Genomic DNA, 23523 nt, shown 5'->3' with positions numbered 1-23523 from the left:
GGAGGGGGAGGGGGTAAAGTAGGCTATAGCTGGGCTGCATGCAAAATGTATTAGCTACAGTCATTATACTACTACTACTAGTGATAACTCACTGCAGCACTAAGCCGCCTGAGGCAGACACTGCTACACATGCTCCTCCTCCAACCTAATCTATTCAAAGCCTCCCTCTTTAGATCCTCCCAGGAAGTTCCCATGTCCTTTAAATCTTTATTTATGACATCCTCCCACCCCAGACGAGAACGACCTGCTTTCCGTGTAGCCCAGACAGTTAGCCAAAAAGGATAATCTTTGGTAATCTGCCATCCTTCATCTACAGAATGTGGTTGTAGCATCCTGCTGAGCTCGCTTACTTATTAGTTTAGTGTTGCTTTTGTTATGTGCTTATATTGTTGTATTTACGGGTGCTTGGGTCATATTAAAGAGCGAAATCAACTTGAGACTTACGAATTCTACATGGTGTCAGAAGTGGAATATTGAACAGCAAACATGGATAGAGTAACCCCTCCAGCAATCAACTGGGAGTCTGAAAATCTTGATGATGAATGGTCAAAGTTTGAAAAACATGCAAGACTTATATTTCTAGGCCCTCTCTCTGGTAAATCAGAGAAGATTCAGTGTGCCTATCTACTTATATGGATTGGCAAAAAAGGAAGGGACATTTTCAAAACTTTCAACATTGAACCAGACAATACATAAAATCGAGCCTTACCTTCTGAAATTTTGTGAGTATGCTGCTCCAAAGAAGATCAAAGTGTTTGCCAGATATATCTTCAAGAAACGTGACCAGCGCGATAGAGAGACACTTGAGAAACACGTCACAGAACTGAACTTGTTAGTCAAGCCATGCGAATACCGTGATCCAAAAGAGATGACCAGAGACAAAATCGTCTGTGGAATCAAAAATCCAAGAATACAAGAGAAACTTCTAGCTGAACGCAATAGCCTAACACTTCACAGAGCAGTAGAAGTTTGTAAGATCTATGAAACGACCCAAGCACAGCTGAATACATTTGACTATAATTGCCACCATTTCCCAATCAAACAGGAAGAGGATGTGGTATACCTAAAACAACCAAACCAGCAGACGCGAGATCAAGATCAAAAGGCACAGAGTGCTACTTCTGTGGAGGAATCTATGGCCCCGAAAGCAGCTGTCCTGCCAAAGGGATAACACGTTCAAACTGCAAAAAATTAAACCACTTCGCAAAAGTATGCTGCAGCAAAGTCATGAATGTCATCGAAAATGACAAAAAGAGCTGAATAGCAGAAAACTGCTGAAGAGGATGAAATAATGCTATATAACATACAGCAAGATGGGAGTAAGGATGAGGCGCCAACAATCAGATTACTGTAAGCTTCAAAATTGATACTGGGGCTCAGGCAAACATCATACCACAACACTAGTTCAATCTCATTGCTCTGAAACCGCTCATACAGTCAACAAACAAAAACTCACCAGCTAATGTGGCTCAACTATCTCAACAGCTGGAACCTGCCTCCTGCCATGCAGTTATAATGGAACCTTTGAATAGAAACATAGGTTTTTCATAGTCAGAAGAAATTGAACAAGAGCTGGACAGACTGGAAAGCTTGGGGATAATAGAAAAGGTGGAAGAGCCTATGGAATGGGTCAACTTGATGGTGCCAGTTGAAAAGAAGGATGGCGGCGTGAGACTTTGTACTGATCCAGTATACCTCAACAAAGCCATGAAGCGTCCTCATTACCCGATCCCGACTTTCGAAGACGCCATTGCTGATTTGAGTGGTGCAAAATATTTCTCAAAGCTTGATGCCACCTCAGGGTACTAGTTGCTTGTGCTCTCAAAATCAGCTTCAGGCCTTGTAATATTTAACACAATTTGCAGCAGATACTGTTGGAAGATATATTCCTTCAGGCTGATATCTGCCCAGGCTGAGTTCCAGGGGAAGATGGAAGAGATATTTCAAGGTCTGAAACGTCTTAAAATACTTGTTGATGACCTACTTATCTACAGAGCCACCTGAGAAGAGCACGACAGAAGACTTGCAGACATGCTTGAAAGAGCTAGACAGAAGGGGGTGAAATTCAACAGATCAAAGTGCCAGATCACAGTCCAGTCAGTGTGCTACTTTGGTCACATCATCAGCAATGCTGGCATCAAACCGGACCCCAAGAAACTCTGCACTATCAACGATTTGCTTACCCCAAAATCGAAGGAGGAACTACAGACTCTCCTTGGAATGCTAAACTTTCTCTTGAGGTACATTCCAAACCTGGCAACACAGAACCGACCATTAAGGGATCTAATTAAAGCTAACGAGTTTGAATGGAAAGAGCTCCACACTACATGTCTCAACCAGCTCAAAGAGTCGATAGTAACCAACCTAAATTTCCTTGACAGCTCCAGCCCAACCCTTGAGCTCAAAGTTGATACCTCGAAACATGGACTAGGAGCAAAAATATTCACAAATGGCAAAGTCTTTGCTTACACATCAAGATTGCTGAGTAAATCAAAACAGTACTACTCACAGCTAGAGAAGGAACTCTTTGCCGTAGTCTATGACTGCCGTCATTACCACCACTACCTATATGGAAGGAAAGTACAAGTCATCACGGATCATCAACCACTCAAATCCATACTAATCAAACCCCTCCATACAGAACCACCAAGGATCCAACAGCAGATGATGTAAATACAGCCATAGACTATGATGGTACTTTCAAGTACTGAGCAGGTAAAGAAATCCCTGTAGCAGATGCACTCTCAAGAATACATCTTCCAGACATTGACAAAGAATTACACAAAGAGATCAAAATCTTTGTACATTTTCTCGTAAAACCCATGCCCACCACAGGCAGCAGACTGGAGGAAATCAAACAGGGGACCTTGACAGATCATAAACTTCAAGCACTGAAGACTGTCATCTTGGTGGGAATGCCTGACAACAAGAGACAATGCATGAACACCATAGTCCAGTAATGGAGTATTTGTCAAGATCTCTCAATGCAGACTGACCTGATCTTCAAAGGTTCAAGAGCTGTCATTCCTATCAATTTACAAGACGAGGTCTTAAAGGGACTACATTCCACTCAATTGCGCACATAAAAATCCAAGCAAAAAGCCTGAATGATTGTTTACTGGCCAGGTATTGGAAAAGACTTTTAAATGTTTATCCAAAGATGCAATGCCTGCACTCACACAATGTCAAACAATCAAAAAGAGCCAATGATTCCCATGCTGATCCTGTCACTACCATGGTAGCACGTGGGATGTGATTTGTTTGAATGGAATGGGAAGCAATATGCAATAATAGTCAACTATTACAGCTGCTATTTTGAGGTAGACAACCTAACCTCCACCACCACTTCTCAAGTGGTCACAAAACTCAAAGAACACTTTGCTTGTCATGGAATACCAGCCAGTCTCACTTCTGATAATGGGCTGCGGTTCAGTTTCAGAAAATTCAGGCTATTCACGAAAAACTGGGGCATCAAACATCTCACCCTTATCACCCCACAGCTAATGGGCTCGTCTAGAAATGTGTGCAAACCTGCAAGAGAATCTTGAACAAGTCCAAGATCAGTGGACAGGACCCATACATCAGTATCCTAGAATACCAGAACATGCCAGTAGATGGTAGGGCAGCACCAGCCCGGCTGCTCATGAGACAGCAGCTGCACTCCTCCCTGTCATGCAAAAGCATCTAGAGAAGAACATCATGCCCAAAGCAAGCTTTTGGACACACAGAGAGAAATCTAGAGTATGACAGAAGGAGTATGACAACGGGACTACTAAATCCCTGCCCAAAATTTAGGTAGGGTCTAGAGTGAGTGTCCAAGTGACACCCAGCAGTCCTTGGGAGAGACAAAACAATGTCAAAGTGTGCTCGCAGCCACAATCTTACACAATTACTACTGATGATGGATTGATGCTCAGATGCAACAGGTTCAGACTCTCCCACAGGAAATCCGACAAAGCAATCCACCCAAAACAAGACTACCAAAATGCGGAAACCAATCAACCATCCAAGGTGGTACCCAAAGTCAACCCTGTTGAGCATCCAGACTGGCAGCCCCCACTGAATGCAATGGAAATAGTGCCATCGCCCCTACTAGCACTGTAACACAACAACAAACGAGACCAGCCCTGGACAGAGGTGGAGTGATGCAAACAAGATTGGGTAGAACAATAATCAAAACCACCAGATTAAACTTATAGAGACAATAGCATGCTCAGAAGAAGGAAGATGTAGCTTCCTGCTGAGCTCGCTTGCTTATTAGTTTAGTGCTACTTTTGTTTTGTGCTTATATTGTTGTATTTGCAGGTGCTTGGGTCATATTAAAGAGCTAAATCAACTTGAGACTTACAAATTCTACAGTGGCCTAGCCATCTCAACCTTTCTTTCATTATAGCCCTAGAGAACAGGATTGAACCACATTTATTGCACAACCTACTGTTTGAAATATGGTCAGTCAGCCAGGTACCCAGAACAATCTGTAGGCAATTTCTCTGGAAAACATCTAGTCAACTTTCATCTGCTTTTCAGAGCACCCATGCTTCAGAGCCATATTTAACCACTGTCATCACTTCCTGTGATTCCATTTCATAAAATTGGAACCCTAGGGGAGGGGGGAATAGACAAAAGTAAGCATTTAAGGCACCTTCTTGGGGTGTAGACTATATTCTGAAAGTGTCATTCACCTATATCAACAATTTTTCTCTTTTCTTAGAAACTAGAGTTTCTAAAAAAAAATTCCATGGAAGCCTAAAAATAACAGCTTACCTAGCAAGGGTTTTTAAAGGAGCAAGAGAGAGAGAGTTAGATAGTTTCTAGAGTCCCCCTCAACCCTTCCCTGTCCTCCAGAAGACCAGGACTAAATTCCTAATAAAGGGCTATTTGTTATCTTATAAAGTAGTTGAGTACAAGACTGAATCTTTCAGAAATGGATCCAGAGACTAAATTATGACTCAGAAAGATCCTTCAAGATGTTTACCTTAGTTTAGCCCCTCAAAGAGACCTTTAATGAAGTTGATGAGATTCTCTACTATAAAAATAAACGATTTTCAAAAATAGCAGTACAGCTAAGGACAAATGAGGCTATGGGAAGTATTTGAGTCTCACATCTTTGCTAAATCTAAATCTTATTTAATGAGTTTGCAAAAGATTTGAAAAAAGGTGTCTCAAATTTGAAAAAAAGAATACCCTCATACCCAATTATCCTTGAATCACCCTAGCTGTGAAAAGCAAATGAGCTTGGGGCAAGCTTGCAAAATCAAGCAGAAGCTCAAACAAGTCTGCTTGAAGATTGCTGATTGGAAAACTTTTGTTTGTTGCTAGCTTACATCATGGCTTGACAGAGGCTTTTGAAACCAGCCAATGGCAAGGCAAATTTCTGATTAAAGCATGTTTCAAGCCTTAAGTTTTGAAAACATACTATTAACAGGCTAAAAATGGCAGGGCAAATTCCTGATTCAAACTTGCTTTAAAACCTGCAACTTTGAAAAAAAATAACTGACAAGATGTAAAAGAAGCCAATGATTAGGCAAATCCTTTGTCCAAGCCTGCAATTTAAATAGTATTTTTGAAATAAGTTTGCAACAAAAGTCAATAGCAAGATCTATCTTTTATTTGCCTTGGTACCTGTCAACGTCCACCTGCAATTATCTGTTACCTCATGGACACTGATTTAATTTCTATTAAATTTACTAAAGAAAATTCTTTAATAATATAGCAAATGATTTTTTGTTAGCTTGTCAAAAAAGACACAAATCAAGGCTAACTTACCAGTGTTTGTTAGGATGGCAGAAATAAACTAATATCAGGAATTAAAAAATAAGCATACTGCAAAGAACTAAATCCATGCATTATAAAGCACTATTATGTAGGTTAAACTGCATATTAAAGATTATCAAAATACAAAACATAAATCAGTAGTCTAATTATGCAAAATGTTTCAATGTTTATAACAATTTTTAACCTATTCTTTGTAGAAATGAACAAAGATTCCTGATAAAGAGTAAATGATTCAAGATTTATTGTAACCAAAAAAGTAAGCTAATTTGGACCAAAGACAAAGAATTAAATGCCTTTAAGTCCTCAAGCAAAAAAAGGCATGCTGCTCTTGTGTATATGTTTTTTTTTACCTAGATGTGAATCTTCCTGTATTCTAATCTTGGTTTGCAGACTTATCTTCCTATTCTTCCAAACTTTTTTTTAACTGTGAAAAAACTCCCTGAGCCTTAGCTATTCTACTTTTAACATCTTCACTGTTCCCACCATCTTTACAAATAATACTACCAAGGTAAGTGAAGCTGCCCACCTGATCAATCTTTTTGTTACCTGATGCCACCTTTTCATCTTCACTTATTCCTAGATCTAGTCTTCTTAACATTAATTTTCAAACCTATTCTAGCACCCTGAACTTGTAACCTCTAAAAATTCATTCATCTTGCTCATACTTTCATCTAAAATGCTTAAATCATCAGCATAATCTAAGTCCAGGATAGCTTTTCCTCCCCATTTGATTCCATGGTCTCCAATTGCCTTTCCTGTGCTCCTTAAGATGAAGTCCATCAAAATTATCCATATAAAAGGGGATAAAACACAACCCTGCTTAACTCCTGATTTAATAAAAAAACAGTTGCAAACCTCATTTCCCACCTTAACCACAGCAGTATTCTTCTTGTACACTTTAATGTATTTGTCTGGCATACCATATAAGGATAAGACCTTTGCTAAAGCTTTCCTAAAACAAAATTACATGCTTGCTCAGAATCTATAATACTGAGGACCAAATATGTTTGACAACAAAGGGACTTCTCAATTATTAGCCTAAGAGTGAAAACTTGGTCAACACATCCTCTACCTTTTCTAAAACTGCACTGTTCTTCTCTTAAAACTTTGTTTACAGCATCTGTCAGTCCAAAAAGTATCATACTACTAAGTAATTTGCTACCTACAGAGATCAGACTAATGCCTCAATAATTACATCACTTGCTCTCTTCACCTTTCTTATTCAGTGGTTTAATTAAGGCTTTGTAAAATCATTAGGTACTTCCCCTTTTTCAAAAATCACACTCATAATCTTCAGTAGCTTATTTCTAACCTCAGAGCCACCATATTTAAGAAACTCATTTACTACACTATCAGCACCTGGAGCCTTATTATTTTTTAATCCTTTTAGTAATGTTGCTAATTCTTCCTCACAAAACAAATCTTATTTCACATCCAGGGCATCACAAACTTTTTCATTTTCATCTATATCTTTTCCTGCAACTGCATCTTGGCTTAGCATATTCTCAAAATGTTCTGCCCATCTCTCTTTAACTCTTTCCTTATCATTAATTGTGGCCCCATTCCTATCTTTAACTGGGACTAGTCTGAATTGACTGCTCCCTCTCAATTTATGAACATGCCAGTATACTGTTTTACTATTATGCAGTCTAGCTGCATTACAGATCCTCATCAATTTCTATCCATGGCCTCTGCTTCACATCTCCTTAGTTCATATTTTAATGCTTTCTCCACTTTCTTTACATTCCATTTGTTTGTCATATGATCTATCACTTGGATAATTCTTGTACAAACCACTTCTACTCTCTATTAACCATAAAGCTTTTTCACTAATATTCCTAGCTGTAGTCTTAACAGTCTTCCCTAAGACACCATCAGCAACTTCACACTGTTTTTCTAAAATTATTCCATCCATCTTCCACATTGTCAAAATTTCAGCTCTCAAGTTTAGTATTCAACTATTCCTGGAAAGTTTCTCTCAAATTTTCACCCTGGAGTCTACCAACATCATATCTTCCTGGAAGGTAGTTACCCTTCCAAAGTTCAGCTTTAAATTAACCTTAGACACTACTAGATGATAGTTTTTACTTTTAACATCACTAACAGCATTCCTATATACCATAGTATCTTGTATTGATCCTGCTAGTCTTTGGCTTACAGTGACATAATCAATAAGGTTTGCTGTGTTACCATCATATGAATACCTTGTCAACTATGGGTCATTTTATTAACAAGCACCATAATGGTTATAACTAGGTTGTAATATCTACAAAATTGCAAAAGTCTGTAGCCATTACTGTTTTCTTTTCCTACACTAAATTTACCTAGGCAAGGATACCATCTATCCCTAGGCTATTTCTACCAAACTGGACATTAAAAGCTCCTAGTAAAAACACCATATTTCTACCTGGTACCCTGTCTATTTTCTCCTGTAACTGTGGTACCCTGTCTATTTTCTCCTGTAACTGTAAGTAAGATTCACCTGAGTCACTAGTATCTCCATCAGTTGGTTCAACAGGGGCATATACAACTATAATTGAGACCCTGGACTTTTTAGTAGTAAAATGAGCAATTAATATTCTATTATTAATACCTTCCCAGCCTAAACAAGACTTAGCAGCTTCCCTATTCATCATTAACCCTACTCCCTGCCTATGTACCCCATCCTTCCTGCCTGAGTAAACAAGTTCTGTCACCTAACTTCATGTTTCTTACCCCTTGGATATGAGTTTCTAAAACTCCTAATAAATTCAGTTTAAACTGTCTGAATTTTTCAGTCAAAATGTCAATACAATAGTCATTTTTTAACATTATAACATTCCAAGTTCTAATTTTCATGTTCTTTAAATCATTGAAATTATTTTGGCTGCAGGAAAAGCAATGATCCTGGATACCAGTGCAGGACAGGGACCAACATATCTTCTCAAGACTACACCAAAGTGCTTAAGCTGGCTTAGAACCAGACAGCAAGAGGTCCCTGGGACCTCTAGTAAGTTGGAGGCTTTGTATAATCCTGGGTCCATCTGGGTCACAACATGGTTTTTGGCACTTGGCAATGCTCTTCTATCAACAAGAGTTGAAATCCTGCACAGACCATCCCAAGCCTATTACCTCCAACACATTATATATTTATGCATACAAATATTATGCTACTACAGGGAGGCAACCCATAGTAGATAAATTAGCCAGGAAGAGGTTTTTCAGCCCAAAAACACCCATCAAAAAAGACCAAGCCCAGAAAAAATATCCAATAATCAAAATCCTGTGCAAGTGCTGTGTTGTTTACTAGGATATAATTTCCTCAAGTGGGAAAAGCTGACCACAAGTTCCCTAGTCTTGCAGGTAATTAACTAGAATTTTACTGTCAGGGTAAAGTTCTAGTGAATTGACTTTTTGCTATGTTGGAAAGGGTTTAGGTTAGGAAAATGAAACTTTCAGGGATGGGTCTACAGACTAAAATATGTCCTGGGAAGGTATTTTAAAGTACCCACCTCCACTCCTTCTGCCTCTAGAGGGCCCTGAAATTTGCCTACATGACAGGTCCTATACCTATTGAAATTTTGACAAAACAACATTTTACCTTAATTTTCAGTTACTAGTTGCTTTTTCTCTGCCTTTAGTTTTGAAAATGCAATTCCTGTTATTAGAATAGAATTTTGAGCCATATCAATGCTTTTTTTCAAAATTTAGGAAATGTAGGCTATTTGCATATCTTTAAAACCTTATAAAATGGAATTGAGCAAAGTTATGAAGCTGAAAACAATTTTGTTGTACTCCAATTAAGCAGAAGATCTATTTTGCAGGGTTTCACTTTTATAAATTTGTCATCAAAGGTCAAGGCCCTCTAGAGGGAGGAGTGGAGGTAGTTGCTTCAAAATATCTTCCCATGATATACTTTAGTCTGTAGATTCATTCCTGGAAGTTTCATTTTCCTAACTTAAACCCTTTCTGAGATAGCAAGAAGTCAATTAACAAGAATTTTACCAAGGTCAGGACCCTCTAGAGGGAGAAGGAGTGGAGGTAGTTGCTTCAAAATACCTTCCTGGGACATAGGCTACTTTAGTCTGTAGATTCATCCCTGAAAGTTTCAACCCTTTCTAAGATAGCAAGAAGTCAATTAACTAGGATTTTACCCAACTTTACATTTAATTTAGCCTGTAAAATAAAGGATAAAGATAACACATAGGCTACAAGCTCTGTTGTCCTCTGCCAAAACCTAGCATGGAAACTAATCATTAACTAACTAATGCAACTAATTAATAGTTGTCATAAATTGCAGCTTTCATTTTAATTTATACTCTAAAATAAAGAAAGAAGATAACATAAAAAGCTCTATTGTCCTCTACCAATAATCTGTACTTAAAAATGATCATTTAGCCTACTTGATTTTTCAGCTGGAACACACTCCAATACCCTGCGTTCGATTAATTGTCTGATTACTTATCCCACATGCAGGATTACTAATCCAAGCGTTTCATGGAGCGTGTCCGAAATCTCAAGTATGCAGAATTAATTTCGCATCCGTCTGGAATTCTTCGAAGAACTCTCAGTCCGGAGGCTGCACTCAATAAAACAAATTTGTAGGCTGCACTCAACAGCTGCTCACCAACTGCACAAAAACAGCTTTCGGAGTGAGTAATCAGAATTAAGCCTGCATCCAGATGCACCATTCTTTGTGAAATAAGATTTCGGACACGGTCATGAAATGCACATAACGTCAGAAGCTAGTCGGATAATCGCCTGGAACGCTCAGGATTACTTGTGTGATGGCTTTTTTCGTCGACCAAAGAGACTGTTTGAGCCTAACGATTCGGTGTGGTTGAGCTACTAGTAGCATATTAGTTGTTATACTCACATTATCCATTTGAAAACCATGATATTGATAAGACTGTTTTGATGTTACAATCTCCCTTATCTTCCAATCAATAATAGAAGAGGTGTAGAGTTTTAGGGAAGCATTGTTGTTTTTTTTTACTTTTGAATGTAGGAAACAGATTGTTGAGGAAAGCAGTAGTAGCCTTATTCAAAAAGTAAACATACATCACTTTTCACCGAGAAATGGTACTTCAGTCCTTCAAATGACGTATAAATAAAAACAAAGAGAACTTTCAGTTCCCCTGTGTATAAAATGTTAACTACAACAGGAAAAAGAAATTAAAAAAAAGAAAAGATTATTTGAGATATCTTATTATTTGAGATATGGAACTTGAAACATTGAATTCTAGAACAAAACACTAATTTTCTGATTTAAAATGCTTAAATTAGCTTTGATTTAAAAGGCCCTTACTGCCTTGCACATTTGATTAATACTAGTTTATGCACTTACAAAAATGGTGAATTTAAGCTTTTCTTTTTAATTTCTGTACGATAATTAAAAACTCCTATAGTGGGGGGGGGGATTTGGGGATGGTAACATAAAATTTCTTATAGAATATTTACTCGATCGCGGCCTTTTTCTACATATATTCAGTATTGAAATTAGTGGAATAACTTCAATGGGGAAGACAGTAAAAACAAAGTTGCTTTTTTCCCATAAACTGTCGACGAAGTAATATTCCCTAAAGAGGTAAATTGGCTATGGTCGACAAACGTGCGATCAAGGTAAACACATTTACCATTTTTTTGCATTTTTATTGACAAGTTGACAACTTACCCTCCCCCCTAACTATTGAAAGAAAAAAACTTACACTTCTATCCTCGAAGGTTTGACGCATTCACCTTATTGCTAAACTGCAAAGGACATTTTTATAAATGTTTCTCCTGTGCAAATTTGTCTTAAAAAATTTACCCTTAACAGCCATGATTCTCATGCTTGGCATACCTCATAGATTTAAAATCAGTGAAAACTAGAATGTTAAACTTTATTTTGCGGTGGGGGGAGGGAAGGTGCAGAGGCGCCATTTGGGTGGGGCAGGGGTGGACAAATGCCCACCCCAGATTTTCCAGGGGGCCCAAACTTCCACCAAAAAGGGTCCTTTGCCGGCCATAATGATAACACTATTTGCTATTAACCATTGTAAACTTCGAAAGCAAGTTAGATACATAATCTAATTCTCAAGTTCTGTCAAATGCCCGTTTCCTAGATGATTATGTTAATATTATAAATTCTGAATATTTGCAGTAATTCCTTTAAGTTGATAGACTAAAATAGGTCTGTTCCTGGCCTATCGTTTCTTGATGGAGTAATTCCTTGTTATCTTCCAACTGCACTATATAGAAGCAATTACGTGAGCGACGAAATCGCTGTCTCAGCAACACCATGGCGTCGCTTTCGACTGGGTTATTTCTTGATCGCGCACCCTGACTCAGGACACAAGAAGCAAACTCACCAACCTGCATTCAGATGCTTCATTTGTATCGTTTTTCAAGAAGGCTAAAGAGTTTACAACAGAACTCGAAATTGAAGTACCTACTGTGAATGGACCCACGACTAGACCCTCCTCTGTTGGTCATAAAGGACGACCTTGAAGAACTCAAAAGATCGCCAAGCATCGGAAACAATTTGTGACAACTTTGACGCTAGGAAAGAATTTAATCGAATCTGGAAATTGGACTACTCTTTTGGCGGATGAAATGAAGCAAGAATACTTCAAAACTTTTGACCGTCTACTAGCCGAAATTGACAGAAGGTTCACAGATAACTTGCCAGTGCTGAGTACGCTCGAAGCCTTGGATCCAAGCTCAACCAAATTTTATGGACACAAAGCTGCTCAAACTTTTCTCTTCTTTTTACGGCGAGCTGGATATCGACAGAATTCTTTTCGAATCGCAAGCTGGTATTGCCAAGCGTTTCTTGCCAAATGAGGAAAAAAAGCCGGAAAACCTCCTAGACATTGTCGACCATCTTCAGGCATTACGAGTGGCCTACTCAGAAGTAATTAAAGTACTTCGTATTGCTGCCACACTTCCTGAGACAACAGCGAGCAATGAGTGTTTGTTTTCTAGCCTAGAAATAGTGAAAAACTACTTGCGGTCTACAGCAGGAGATGATCGTCTCCGTCACTCCTTTTGATATTTTCAGAGAAGGATTTAGTAAAAATTTGGACTACAACCATCTTGTTGACGATTTTGCAAAGATGAAAGTTCGGCGGTTCCCCTTGTTACCTTGAATGTTGTTATATTTTTTTTCTTGTTATGTTTTTCCGTTCCACATTTGGTTACAGTACATTTCCAAGCAGCACACGGGTGATAAAAATGCATTTTTACTTAGAAACTTCGATCAATGTGCTGCCAAAACCCGGATATTTTTTTACGCGACACAAAGTGAATCGGGAGGGGGGCCCAGATGGAATTCATGCCCACCCCAAGGTTTGGCCCAAATGGCGCCCCTGGGAAGGTGTGAGCACGCCATAACTTGAACACCTTATGAATCTTGCATGTTGTTTCAAGACCTCTGGTGGGATGTCCATATTGCTGATAGATGGGTTCTCTTTAGTAACACATATAGTGAGAGCCAATTCAAGTTTTGTTGCACTTTCTTTTTGTAGCTCTTTAATGTTAACAATGCTTGATATAGCAACAGGGTCCTAGACTGACACCTAGTGCTTTGCTCAATCTTTGACAAAAATTTTTAAGGCCTAATACCGCCCTATCTTGATAGGTCCATAGAACTTGCTATGGTAACAAGTTCTTATCATCCTTATCTTAGCTAAACAGGACTCGAATCGTCCCTCGTCATTTCAAACGAAATTTTTTAAGAAATAACAGTGATTTGAGAACTTCTGTGGAATCATTCCTTTGAAAAAAGGGTTTTAATCAAAAAAGTGGTATCTAATTAAAGAAACTCTGGAGATATCAATAAGTTTGAAATCAGAAATTTAATGAGTTGGAAGTGATTGAAGGCCGACCAGCCCTTTTTTTTCTACTTCCACCGTTTTAACCTTTGGAGACGTTTGATCAAAATTTTAAGATATCCATTTATTTTTAAAATTGTCGAAGAGTCATATTAATTTGCTTTCTAGGATGGTATTAATCACAAAGCTCAAGAGATACGAGTCGTACAAAAAATAACTTGCTAACCATGTATATTTGTTCTGTAAATAGAAAAGATTTGGATTTGACCACTCTCGTTTAGTTTTGGGATTTTTACCATATTTGAAACTTTTTTTTTTCTTAACTAGGTATTTGCAGTATACATTACAATATAATACTATTCTGATCTTGTCAAGTGCCTGACAAAAGGCTGTTTAGAAGGGCAGTCCAGTAGACGTGAAAAAACAAATATACCCTCATTCAAAATTTGATTCAATCCAAATTTCAATTTTCAATCCATCTACAAACAGTGGTCCCCCAATTACCTAAACAAAATTCACATAATACCAATCTATTAGCTTTATACATGTTCATGATTTTTCCTTTTTCCATTTCAAACACTATAATTAGTTAAGGCCTTTTCACTATAGGTGCCCTGAAAAATTAAAAAAGTACACCAGCTTTGCCTGAAAAACTTTACTGAAGACACGGCTGAATGTGAAAATTGCCTTTGTTTTTGAAATTTTACTCTGTTATTTAACTGGCTGTAAATTACCACGTTTTCTTATATTTTCTCATGCTGTCGATAAATGAGTTTCTTAAATTGAAATTGCTGGAACTCAAATAAGGAGAAATAATATGTATAAATATCGCACAGATAAGTATGTTTCTAAACTGTCTCTATTTGACAATAGAGACGGGAAAATTCGGGAAAATAAAGGACACGAAAAAAAACAAAGCTATCCACAGCAAAAAAGAAAATAACAATTTTGAATAAAAAAATCTTATTTGAACCATAATTTTAATGAGGCTTTTTCAGGAAAAGACTTCGCACTTCTATTTTTTTTTTTTTTTTTTTTTTTTTTTTTTTTTTTTTTTTTTTTTTTTTTTTTTTTTTTTTTTTTTTTTTTTTTTATAGCAACTAAGCGGATTTGAAAATTGTTTCCACTCAACCGATTTTGCCTAAGAAAGCTATAATAAAGAATGGGCAGTACTTGGAATTCTAATTTTTTTTTCTTTTGTTGTCCTGTTGCCTTGCATTGTCTTGCTTTGCCAGCTTGGTCTCCGAACTTATTTAAGAAAACGCTATAGTATGTTACTTTAAAAATCTAACCCAAAATACTGCTTGAACCTTATTTGAAACTATATAGGATTAATAGAAATGTAGCTCATGCTTGGTATATAAAATATTTTGTTGCTAAACTCCAATTCAGCTCAGGTTCGTTTTGATGGAAATTAGCATTTGGGCATTGTCAATAGTCCTTATCGAATTTACTTGGTTATACCAAGCATTTTATTTCTGTCACATAAGTGCAATAACTACCTTTGAATTTGTTAACTTTTAATGAAAACCACTTTTGTGCCCTATAGTATATTTTTTACTAACATATGTAATAGAGCATTTGAAAATCTTCAATGACAGTGTGGGACTAAAAGACCTAAAAAAGGATGTGGAATTGGGAGAAAAACAACAATCAGATTTATATTAAGAAATGAAAAGGATTAGCAAATAAAATAAAAATGACCACCAGGCCTAACATAGGACTCTTACAAGATTTATCAAAAACTTCTTCTTGAAGTTACGAGAAAGGGATTTTTTTTCTTACGTTAAATGTCTCTTAGCTTACGGATATAAGTTTACATTTCAATTTTTAGGATAGCGATTTGTATTCTGCCTTCTGAATGTTACTATAGCATTCGGCTTGATTTTCGGCTGCTTAATTGACAACCTTATACAGTCAATTCTTCATTTTAATCAAAGTTAACTCACCCTCAATCCTTTTGGAGCATTGGCCATGAAAAAATACTAGCCTACAATCATCCTTAATAATCTTTTTTTTGTAAGTATAACAATTATAATTAGTTTTACGAAGAAAACAGAATAGTCTAAGATTTATATTAGTGGTTTTCCAGAAGGAAATATGCTACAACTGAAAGATGGATAGAAGATTGCTTTGAATGGCGGAGGGCTTTGGAAATTGCTGTAAACCAATATAATTATGAAGATAGAAGTATAATTTGCAAACTATATGTATATCTTTGCTCTAGCATGTCTCCTTCTGGATATATGCTATGCTATTCCAAACCTTTGTGCGTTGTTGATTGTGTTTTTTTTAGAGGTCCCTGAAATTTGCCTACATGACACGTTTATACCTACTGAAATTATGACTAAACAACATTTAACTTTAATTTTCAGCCTTTTCTCTGTATTTAATTCTGAAAATGAAATTCCTGTTATTTTTATTAGAATTTTGAGCCATATCAATGTTTTTTTTTCAAAATTTAGGAAATGTATTTGCATATCTTTAAAACCTTATAAAATGGAATTGAGCAAATTTATGATGCTGAAAACAATTTTGTTATACTTCAATTAAGCTGAAGATCTATTTTGCAAGATTTCACTTTTATAACACATGTACTTTTAAAGGTCATCAAAGGTCAGGGCCCTCTTGAGGGAGAAAGAGTGGAGATAGTTGCTTCAAAATACCTTCCCAGGACATACTTTAGTCTGTAGATTCATCCCTGAAAGTTTCATTTTCCCTAACCTAAACCCTTTCCAAGATAGCAAGAAGTCAATTAACTAGAATTTTACCCATGCTAAGAACAAAACACTACAAAAAAATGATATAGCATATGTCTTTTGTCTACCTAGATTAGAATTAGTTCAGAAGTACATTTAGCCTTTATTTTCAGTTTTCAATCTCCTTTTCTCTGCTTTTAGTTAAAACAATGTAATTCCTGTAATTTGAGCAAAATTTCAAGCCACATTAATGGTTCTTTTTCTAAATTTTGGAAAGGTGTAAATCCTTGAAACTTCATACAGGCTATAGAGATGAGTTTGTAATATTTCATTAGTATGAACAAAAGCCACTTTCAGAAATAGATCTATAGCCTTGCACATAAAAGGTCCAAAGAAAGTTATTTATTAAGCTGTATAGCTTTGCTAATCCTATTATGTAGTTTAGGATGTGCAAAAATTAAAGAGAAATGTAGCCTATTGGCTATTAAATTTGGAGGATTTGTTTAATGTTACAGTAAATTCTAGTTTTGCTATTTTGGAAAGGTGTCAGGCTAGGAAAATGAAACTTTTAGTAATGAATCCAGGGTCTAAATCATACTCTGGGAAGTTATTGCCAGTCTTTTATGTTAAATCTCTTTGAATATATAGGCCTAGTATTAGATCTCTTAATTTCATAGATCTCTAAACTCTCTAAAGATCTCTAATAATATCATAGATCTCTAAAAATCATAGATAATTTCTCTTATATATAGAGAAAAGCAGGAGAAATAATAAGAAGAAATGCCAATAAGAATATCCAGTTGTGGAAAATGAATGTAAACATGGTGAAACCATGTTTATTTAATGGCCTATGTAAACTAAGACTGAGCAACAAATTTAAACATACACAGAAATGCATTTTCAGAGGAGATAAATAAGTTCATCTTTTAGAAATCAATAAAAGAAACAGATTGTTTCTTTAATGAGATTAAATAAAAAAAAACTAATTTTTTTAGTTGAAAGTAAGGAGTGACATTAAACCTTAAAACGAACAGAAGTTACTCTGTATATGAAATGGGTTGTCCCCTCCACAATCCCTCACTCTTCATGCTAAAACTTTTATTGTTTTAAAAAGTATAATTGTGGCAAAGAGTCAAACTTTAGCATAAAGAGCGAGGGATTGTGGAGCAGACAACCCATTTCATATACAGAGTAATTTCTGTTTGTTTTAAGGTTTAATGTCGATCCTTACTTTCAGCTAAAAAAATTAGTTTTTTTTATTTAATTTTTGAACATTTTTGAATTAATGCATGTTTGGTTTTGGCTATCCACACATAAATTATTAAAATGAAATTTGTATATTAATTCTTTTTTTTGGCTAAATGGCTTTCTCTTAGTTTTGATCAGACGATTTTGAGAAATAAGGTGTGGAGAAGGAGGCCTAGTTGCCCTCCAATTTTTTGGTTACTTAAAAAGGCAACTAGAACTTTTAATTTTTAACGAACATTTTTATTAGTAAAAAATCTACTTAACTTATGAATTAACTTACATAACAAACTTTCATAACCTTATGTTTTTATTATGTATATGAGGAGGTTTGTACCCTCGTTAATACCTTGCTCTTTACACTAAATTGTAAGTTTTGTTACAATTCTTTAAGAATGACCCCTGAATCAGAAAGGCCATAGAATAAATAGTTGAAATTACTAAAAATACTTTTGCATAAAGAGCAAGGTATTTATCTCCTCCTAAATACCTCACTCTTTATGCTAAAGTATTTTTAGAACCCCTCATGCGTAATAATCTCTGTTTGTTTTAAGTTTCAATGCTACTTCTTCCTTTCATTTGAAAAAACGTTTTCATGTTTATTTTTCATTGTTTTCTTATAGTAATGCTAGAAAATCCTGCGCCCTTTTCATTGAATTTTTCTTCCTCCATGACAGATTCCTCCAAGGGAAGATTCTCCAACATAGCCCCCTCTCCTCAGCCCCACCCCCAAACAAAACAAAATCCCCCTGAAAACGTCTTTACACTTCCCAATAACCATTACTATATGTAAACACCGGTCAAAGTTTGTAACTTGCAGCCCCTCCCCCAGGGATTGTGGGGGAGTAAGTCATCCCCAAAGACATAGTTATTATGGTTTTTGACTATGCTGAACAAAATGGCTATCTCAGAATTTTGATCCGTTGACTTTCGGAAAAAAATGAGCGTGTGAGGGGGCCAAGATGCCCTCCAATTTTTTTGGTCACCTAAAAAGGGCACTAGAACTTTTCATTTCCGTTAGAATGAGCCCTCTTGCGACATTCTAGGACCACTTGGTCGATATGATGACCCCTGGGAAAAAACAAAACAAATAAACATGCACCCATGATTTGTCTTCTGGCAAAAAAATACAAAATTCCACATTTTTGTAGATAGGAGCTTGAAACTTCTACAGTATGGTTCTCTGATATGCTGAATCTGATGGTGTCATTTTCGTTAAGATCCTACGACTTTTAGAGGGTGTTTCCCCCTATTTTCCTAAATAAGGCAAATTTTCTCAGGCTTGTAACTTTTGCTGGGTAAGACTAAACTTGATGAAACTTATTTATTTAAAATTAGCATTAAAATGCGATTCTTTTGATGTAGCTATTGATATCAAAATTCCATTTTTTTAGAGTTTTGGTTACTATTGAGCCAGGTCGCTCCTTACTACAGTTCATTACCATGAACTGTTTGAAAAGCAGAGCCAATTAAAAAAAAAATGATTTTTTTCTAAATTAGATAATGTCTCTAGTTGGGACATAAATTTTGTGGCATCAAGCAAAAAAAGAGAAGCACAAATACACAACTAATTCAAATTGATCCCCAAGCCATTCTCAGGTTATTGCAGATTCATCTTACAAATTAATAAAAAAAGCCATGATAAACTTAAGATCAAAAGAAATAGAAAACTGCAACAACTTTAACTCCAAACAGCCAGAAATTATTGTTAAAGAATAAATGAAACCCAAAACAAACAGAAATTAAATAAACAATTATAGAAAAAGCATACAAAAGATAATAATATAAATGAATAAAAAAATCTTAAAAAGAGTAAAGTTAAAGTTGAAGATGCAAATTAAGCTTAAAAACAAGTGAAACTCAAATTGAATATCAAATCAGACTTCAAACAAATAAAAATCACTACAAACAAGGGTTTGGGTTTTGCCTCCTTCTTTCACTGTAAAAGTCTAAAATATACTTTTATTACAAATATTTTCTTTTGTACTTATTACTACATTGAAACTTAACACAAAATATTTTCTTTTCCAGTTATTACAGCAATGAAAGTGAAAATACAATTACAATGAAAGAAAATTTTGAACCTGTGATCTTTCAAGAATTAATCGCATTATATCAAGCAGTCATTTTGATTTTATTTGTACATTCCAAGACTATTCAAGACATAAAGTTCTCAGTAATGTGCCTCTCCCTGAAAGAAATAAAAAAGATAATTGCAGTGTTGCTTCTCCATTTAAATTTAAATCAAAAATGGGCAAATATCTATTTAAAAAACAAAGCTTTTTAGGGAAGTAAAGAACAAAGTTGATACTTAAAACAAGCAAAAATTATTGCCTCATGGTCCACCTAACATATATCAATAAAATTATTACAAATAAACCAACTAATTCTATTTCCTTATGTTCATAGGATTATAGAAAACTAGCACTTTATTGAAAAAGCAAAACAATATAGGAGTCTTCATGCAGTAAAAGCAAATTGATTAAAGACAAACCAATTTGGGGAAAAGACAGTTGTTACCATCAGAGTACTTTTGACTCCAAAAGAGAAGTAGTATTTTGGATTTCAATCATTTGAGGCCCCTCTGAAGTTTACTTCCTCCATAAAAACCTTATATGCCATGAGCATAAGTGACAACCCTTGCTCTAGGCTTTGAGGGGGATATGTTAACCCCAAACTTTTATTTTGACTGCTAGATTATTTCAAACAAAATGGCTATCTAAAAATTTTGATTAAATGTGTTTGGGGAAAAGATAATTTTTGTGAGGGGGGGGGGAGTAGATTCACTCCATTCATTTTTGACTCTTAAAACAGCTTGATAGATCCACCTCTGACGTTTATACAACCACTCCTTACATACAAACCTTATATGCCCCTGTTGCATTATTTATAATATTTGCCCCTAGGCTCTGAGGGGTTGTGTCAACTCAGGAATTTTTGTTATTTTATCTTTAAACTGCTTTGAACAAAATGCCTATCTTGAAAGTTTGATCAGTTGCATTTAGGGGAAAAAGGGCCTTGCAGGGGGGGGTGGGGTGGAATTTGTAATAATTCTTTTATATAATAAGCAAGGTAAATCAAAGCAAAGCACATAATAAACATAGCAAAGCATGGACAGCTCACAAGTAGGTAAGCATAGCAGACATAGGGTAGGCAGGTAATACTACACCTCCTTTCTCCATGATTAAGCTTTTGTAATGGCTTTCCATGCAGTCCAGATTGAGTCACTCATAAGTTCATTCTTCTAATAGGCTTTAGAGGTCTACCATAACATGTTTGCTGAGGGCTTGTGACAGATGTGTCAGACCGCAGTTGCAGACTGGCCTATGGTGTATTGGGAGTGTGATATGGTGGCATTTGATGGGGAGCAGCTGCTTCTGAGTGGCTGTGACATAAACTTAATTGTGTCATGGCTCCAACTGGAGAGCACAGCCTGGTTGCAGAGGTGATCCGTGGTGGTGTGGCTTCTGTGTCCAATTTTTCACTGCAATCTCAATAATCAGTTGCTCTTCCTTGACATTTGAGTGGATAAGGGTAGATGATGTTTCTGGTGAAGTTGAGTCCAGGTGAGGCCCTGGTTCTCTTGTTTAGGGTTGGGAGATGTGGATGTGGTTTCTTCTCAGTAGAGCCCCTATTGCTGTTCTGACCATGTATGATCTTGGGTTCTCATTGTAAGAGACAATTTCTGCCTTAGTGCTGACTGGCCTGTGGTGTATTGGGAGTGTGATATGGCGGCATTTGATTTGGAGCAGCTGCTTCTGAGTGGTGGTGGCCTCAACTTAATGGCGTCATGGCTTCAGCTGGAGAGTGCAGAGACCCTATTGCTGTCCTGACCATGTACGATCTTGGGTTCTCATTGTAAGAGACAATTTCTGCCTTGGTCCAGTTACTGTTCTTGCATGTAGACTTTATTTTCCCACGTGTAGTTTTGGCAAACCTTTCATTCTTTTGTTGTAGCATGATTTCTGGTGCAGCTGTTGCTCTGTTTCATGGTTAACATCATTTTTGTTTCCTGTGCTATTTATTGATAGCTGATCTGACTTTTTCATCACTTCATCGATTTGCACATCTATTTCCACTAAAGTAAGGGCCGACTTGAGTATTTCAGGTTTTCACAATAATATTAACCTTAGAAACTTCTATGGTAAACCTTGCGTAAATGTACGCTATGTACTTTTTGTTTTGTTTCTTTGCTTCTGTTTTTGCCTGAATGTAAGCATACCAACCAGCAAATCTTACCATACTGACCAGCTCTTAGGGCTAAAGTTGTAAGTTATGTCCCGGGCATATTTAAGTTATATAGCCTATAGAAAGGGTTATTGTATGAACTTTGGAGGGGGCTCATTAGATTCCTAATCAAAAGATGTAGTGCCCTTTTTAGAACTCATGAGTGATAGGAGGGTGGTTACCCCCACACCTCGTATTTTCCCGAAATGCCTATGATAAAAATTTTGAGATGGCCATTTTTTGTTGTAAATACTTTGAAAACAGCTGGTTTGATTAAAAATGGAAAGGGTCAATGCCCTTTTCAATAGACAAAACTGATAGGAAGACAATTAATGGATTGGAAAGTCATTCTTTTTCAACGTAATTGAAAGTACTGGAAATTATATCTTTGAGAATGAACCCCTCCCCTCCCCCCACAGTCCTCATGGCAAGGTAAGTTATGCCCTGGGGACATATAAGGTATATATACAAAGGGTGATCGCATAAACTTTGGAGGGGGCTGGTTGGATTTGTAATCAGAAGTTCTAGTGCCCTTCCTAAGGTTAAAATATCAAAGAAAGGATAAGACGAGGGCAATAATAGCTAGCATAAAAAATGTTTTCACTGGATGTCTATGGTCCTTGTTTTATCCTTTCTTCATGATTTTATGTTTTATCATGATTAGCCAGTTTGGTCTCAGTAATTATTTACTTTTTAAGATTAAAGTGATTGGAGGATGGATAACCTCCTCCTCAAACCTCGTATTTTCCCGTAGCGCATCTAATAGAAATTTTGATATGACCATTTGTTGTCATAGAAACTTTGAAAAAGGCCCTTTTGATTGGAAATTGAAAGGACTAGTTTCGGAAATTGAAAGGGCCATTCACCAGAGTTTCAGCTATTTCTATCAATTTTAGTCAATTTGTTGCTTTCCCAAGATGTGTTCCAAATGTCCACCATTTTGTTGCAAGCAAACCTGTACTTGTCTGGCAAAGTTTTGAATCACTTTTCTACAGTCATCTTTCAGGATGGCTCTTATTTTTGCTGTGATGGCAGTTTTCAGTTCTTCAACTGTTTGTGGATTTCCCTGGTATACATTGTCTTTGAGGAAACCCCACAGATAATAATTAGGGGGTTAAGATCTGGCAAGTGCGGGGCCCAAGCACATTACAGAACAATTCACACATTGTTACTTGCTTCTCCGTGTCAGCATCAGTTAATTTTTGCTTTATTTGAATCTTGTATGGGTATAGGTGCAGATCAGACGTAAGAACACGCCGTAGTGACTCCCTTGTCATTCCTAGTTCTTGGCTGCGTCTACGCACTGATTTCCTAGGGCTGCGTCCTACTGAGTCCCTCATTACAGCAATGTTTTCTTCTGTCCTTGCACTCTTCCTGCCTGAATAAGTTCCCCCTGTGGCTTTAGAACATAGGTCCACTATAGTCCCATGCTCTCTAAACTTTTAACTCGAACTAACAATCGTTGATTTTGATGGAAAGTTGCGACAATGGAAACGCTTTCAAAACTGAATCTGTACACTTTGGTATGATTTTGTCGCAAAATAGGTCTCCAGCGAGAATATCTTTTGCTGATTTGTCCAAGACATTTTCAGGGCAACTATAGCTGCAAATGATCATCCATAGGTTTACCTTTCACGTCCTGCAACAGAAAAGACATTTATTAAAAATGGATTTTTTATCAAGTAAAATATGGGTAGGCATCTTTTGGGTCACCCTGTACCACAAATAACTATCTACCCCTATGCATTCTCAAGACCACTGATAACAAAATACGTTTGAATTTT

At 36.5% G+C, this 23523-nt stretch overlaps 2 protein-coding genes across 5 annotated transcripts in view; one reads left to right on the top strand and one right to left on the bottom strand.

Annotated features, from left to right (window-relative positions):
• LOC136035803 (leucine--tRNA ligase, cytoplasmic-like) overlaps nt 1-10491 on the bottom strand; it is a 217657-nt gene extending 207166 nt beyond the window's left edge. The window contains exon 1 of one of the 4 annotated variants that reach the window (XM_065717779.1): nt 10158-10491. Coding sequence is in view for 1 of the 4 variants with exons in the window: in XM_065717775.1 (XP_065573847.1) it covers nt 10382-10445 (64 nt within the window). In the remaining 3 variants the exon portion in view is untranslated. The other 3 variants (XM_065717775.1, XM_065717786.1, XM_065717791.1) reach the window with 3 other exon arrangements.
• A 5072-nt stretch (nt 10492-15563) lies between these two features.
• LOC136035760 (mitochondrial carrier homolog 2-like) overlaps nt 15564-23523 on the top strand; it is a 449695-nt gene continuing 441735 nt past the window's right edge. The window contains exon 1 of the mRNA XM_065717738.1: nt 15564-15587. The gene's annotated coding sequence lies outside the window, so the exon portion shown is untranslated. The remainder of the gene's footprint in view (nt 15588-23523) is intronic.

Source organism: Artemia franciscana, chromosome 2, assembly GCF_032884065.1.
Source record: "Artemia franciscana chromosome 2, ASM3288406v1, whole genome shotgun sequence".
NCBI lineage: Eukaryota > Metazoa > Arthropoda > Branchiopoda > Anostraca > Artemiidae > Artemia > Artemia franciscana.
Note: the sequence above shows the minus strand (reverse complement) of the source record. Positions and strands in the feature narration are given on the sequence as shown.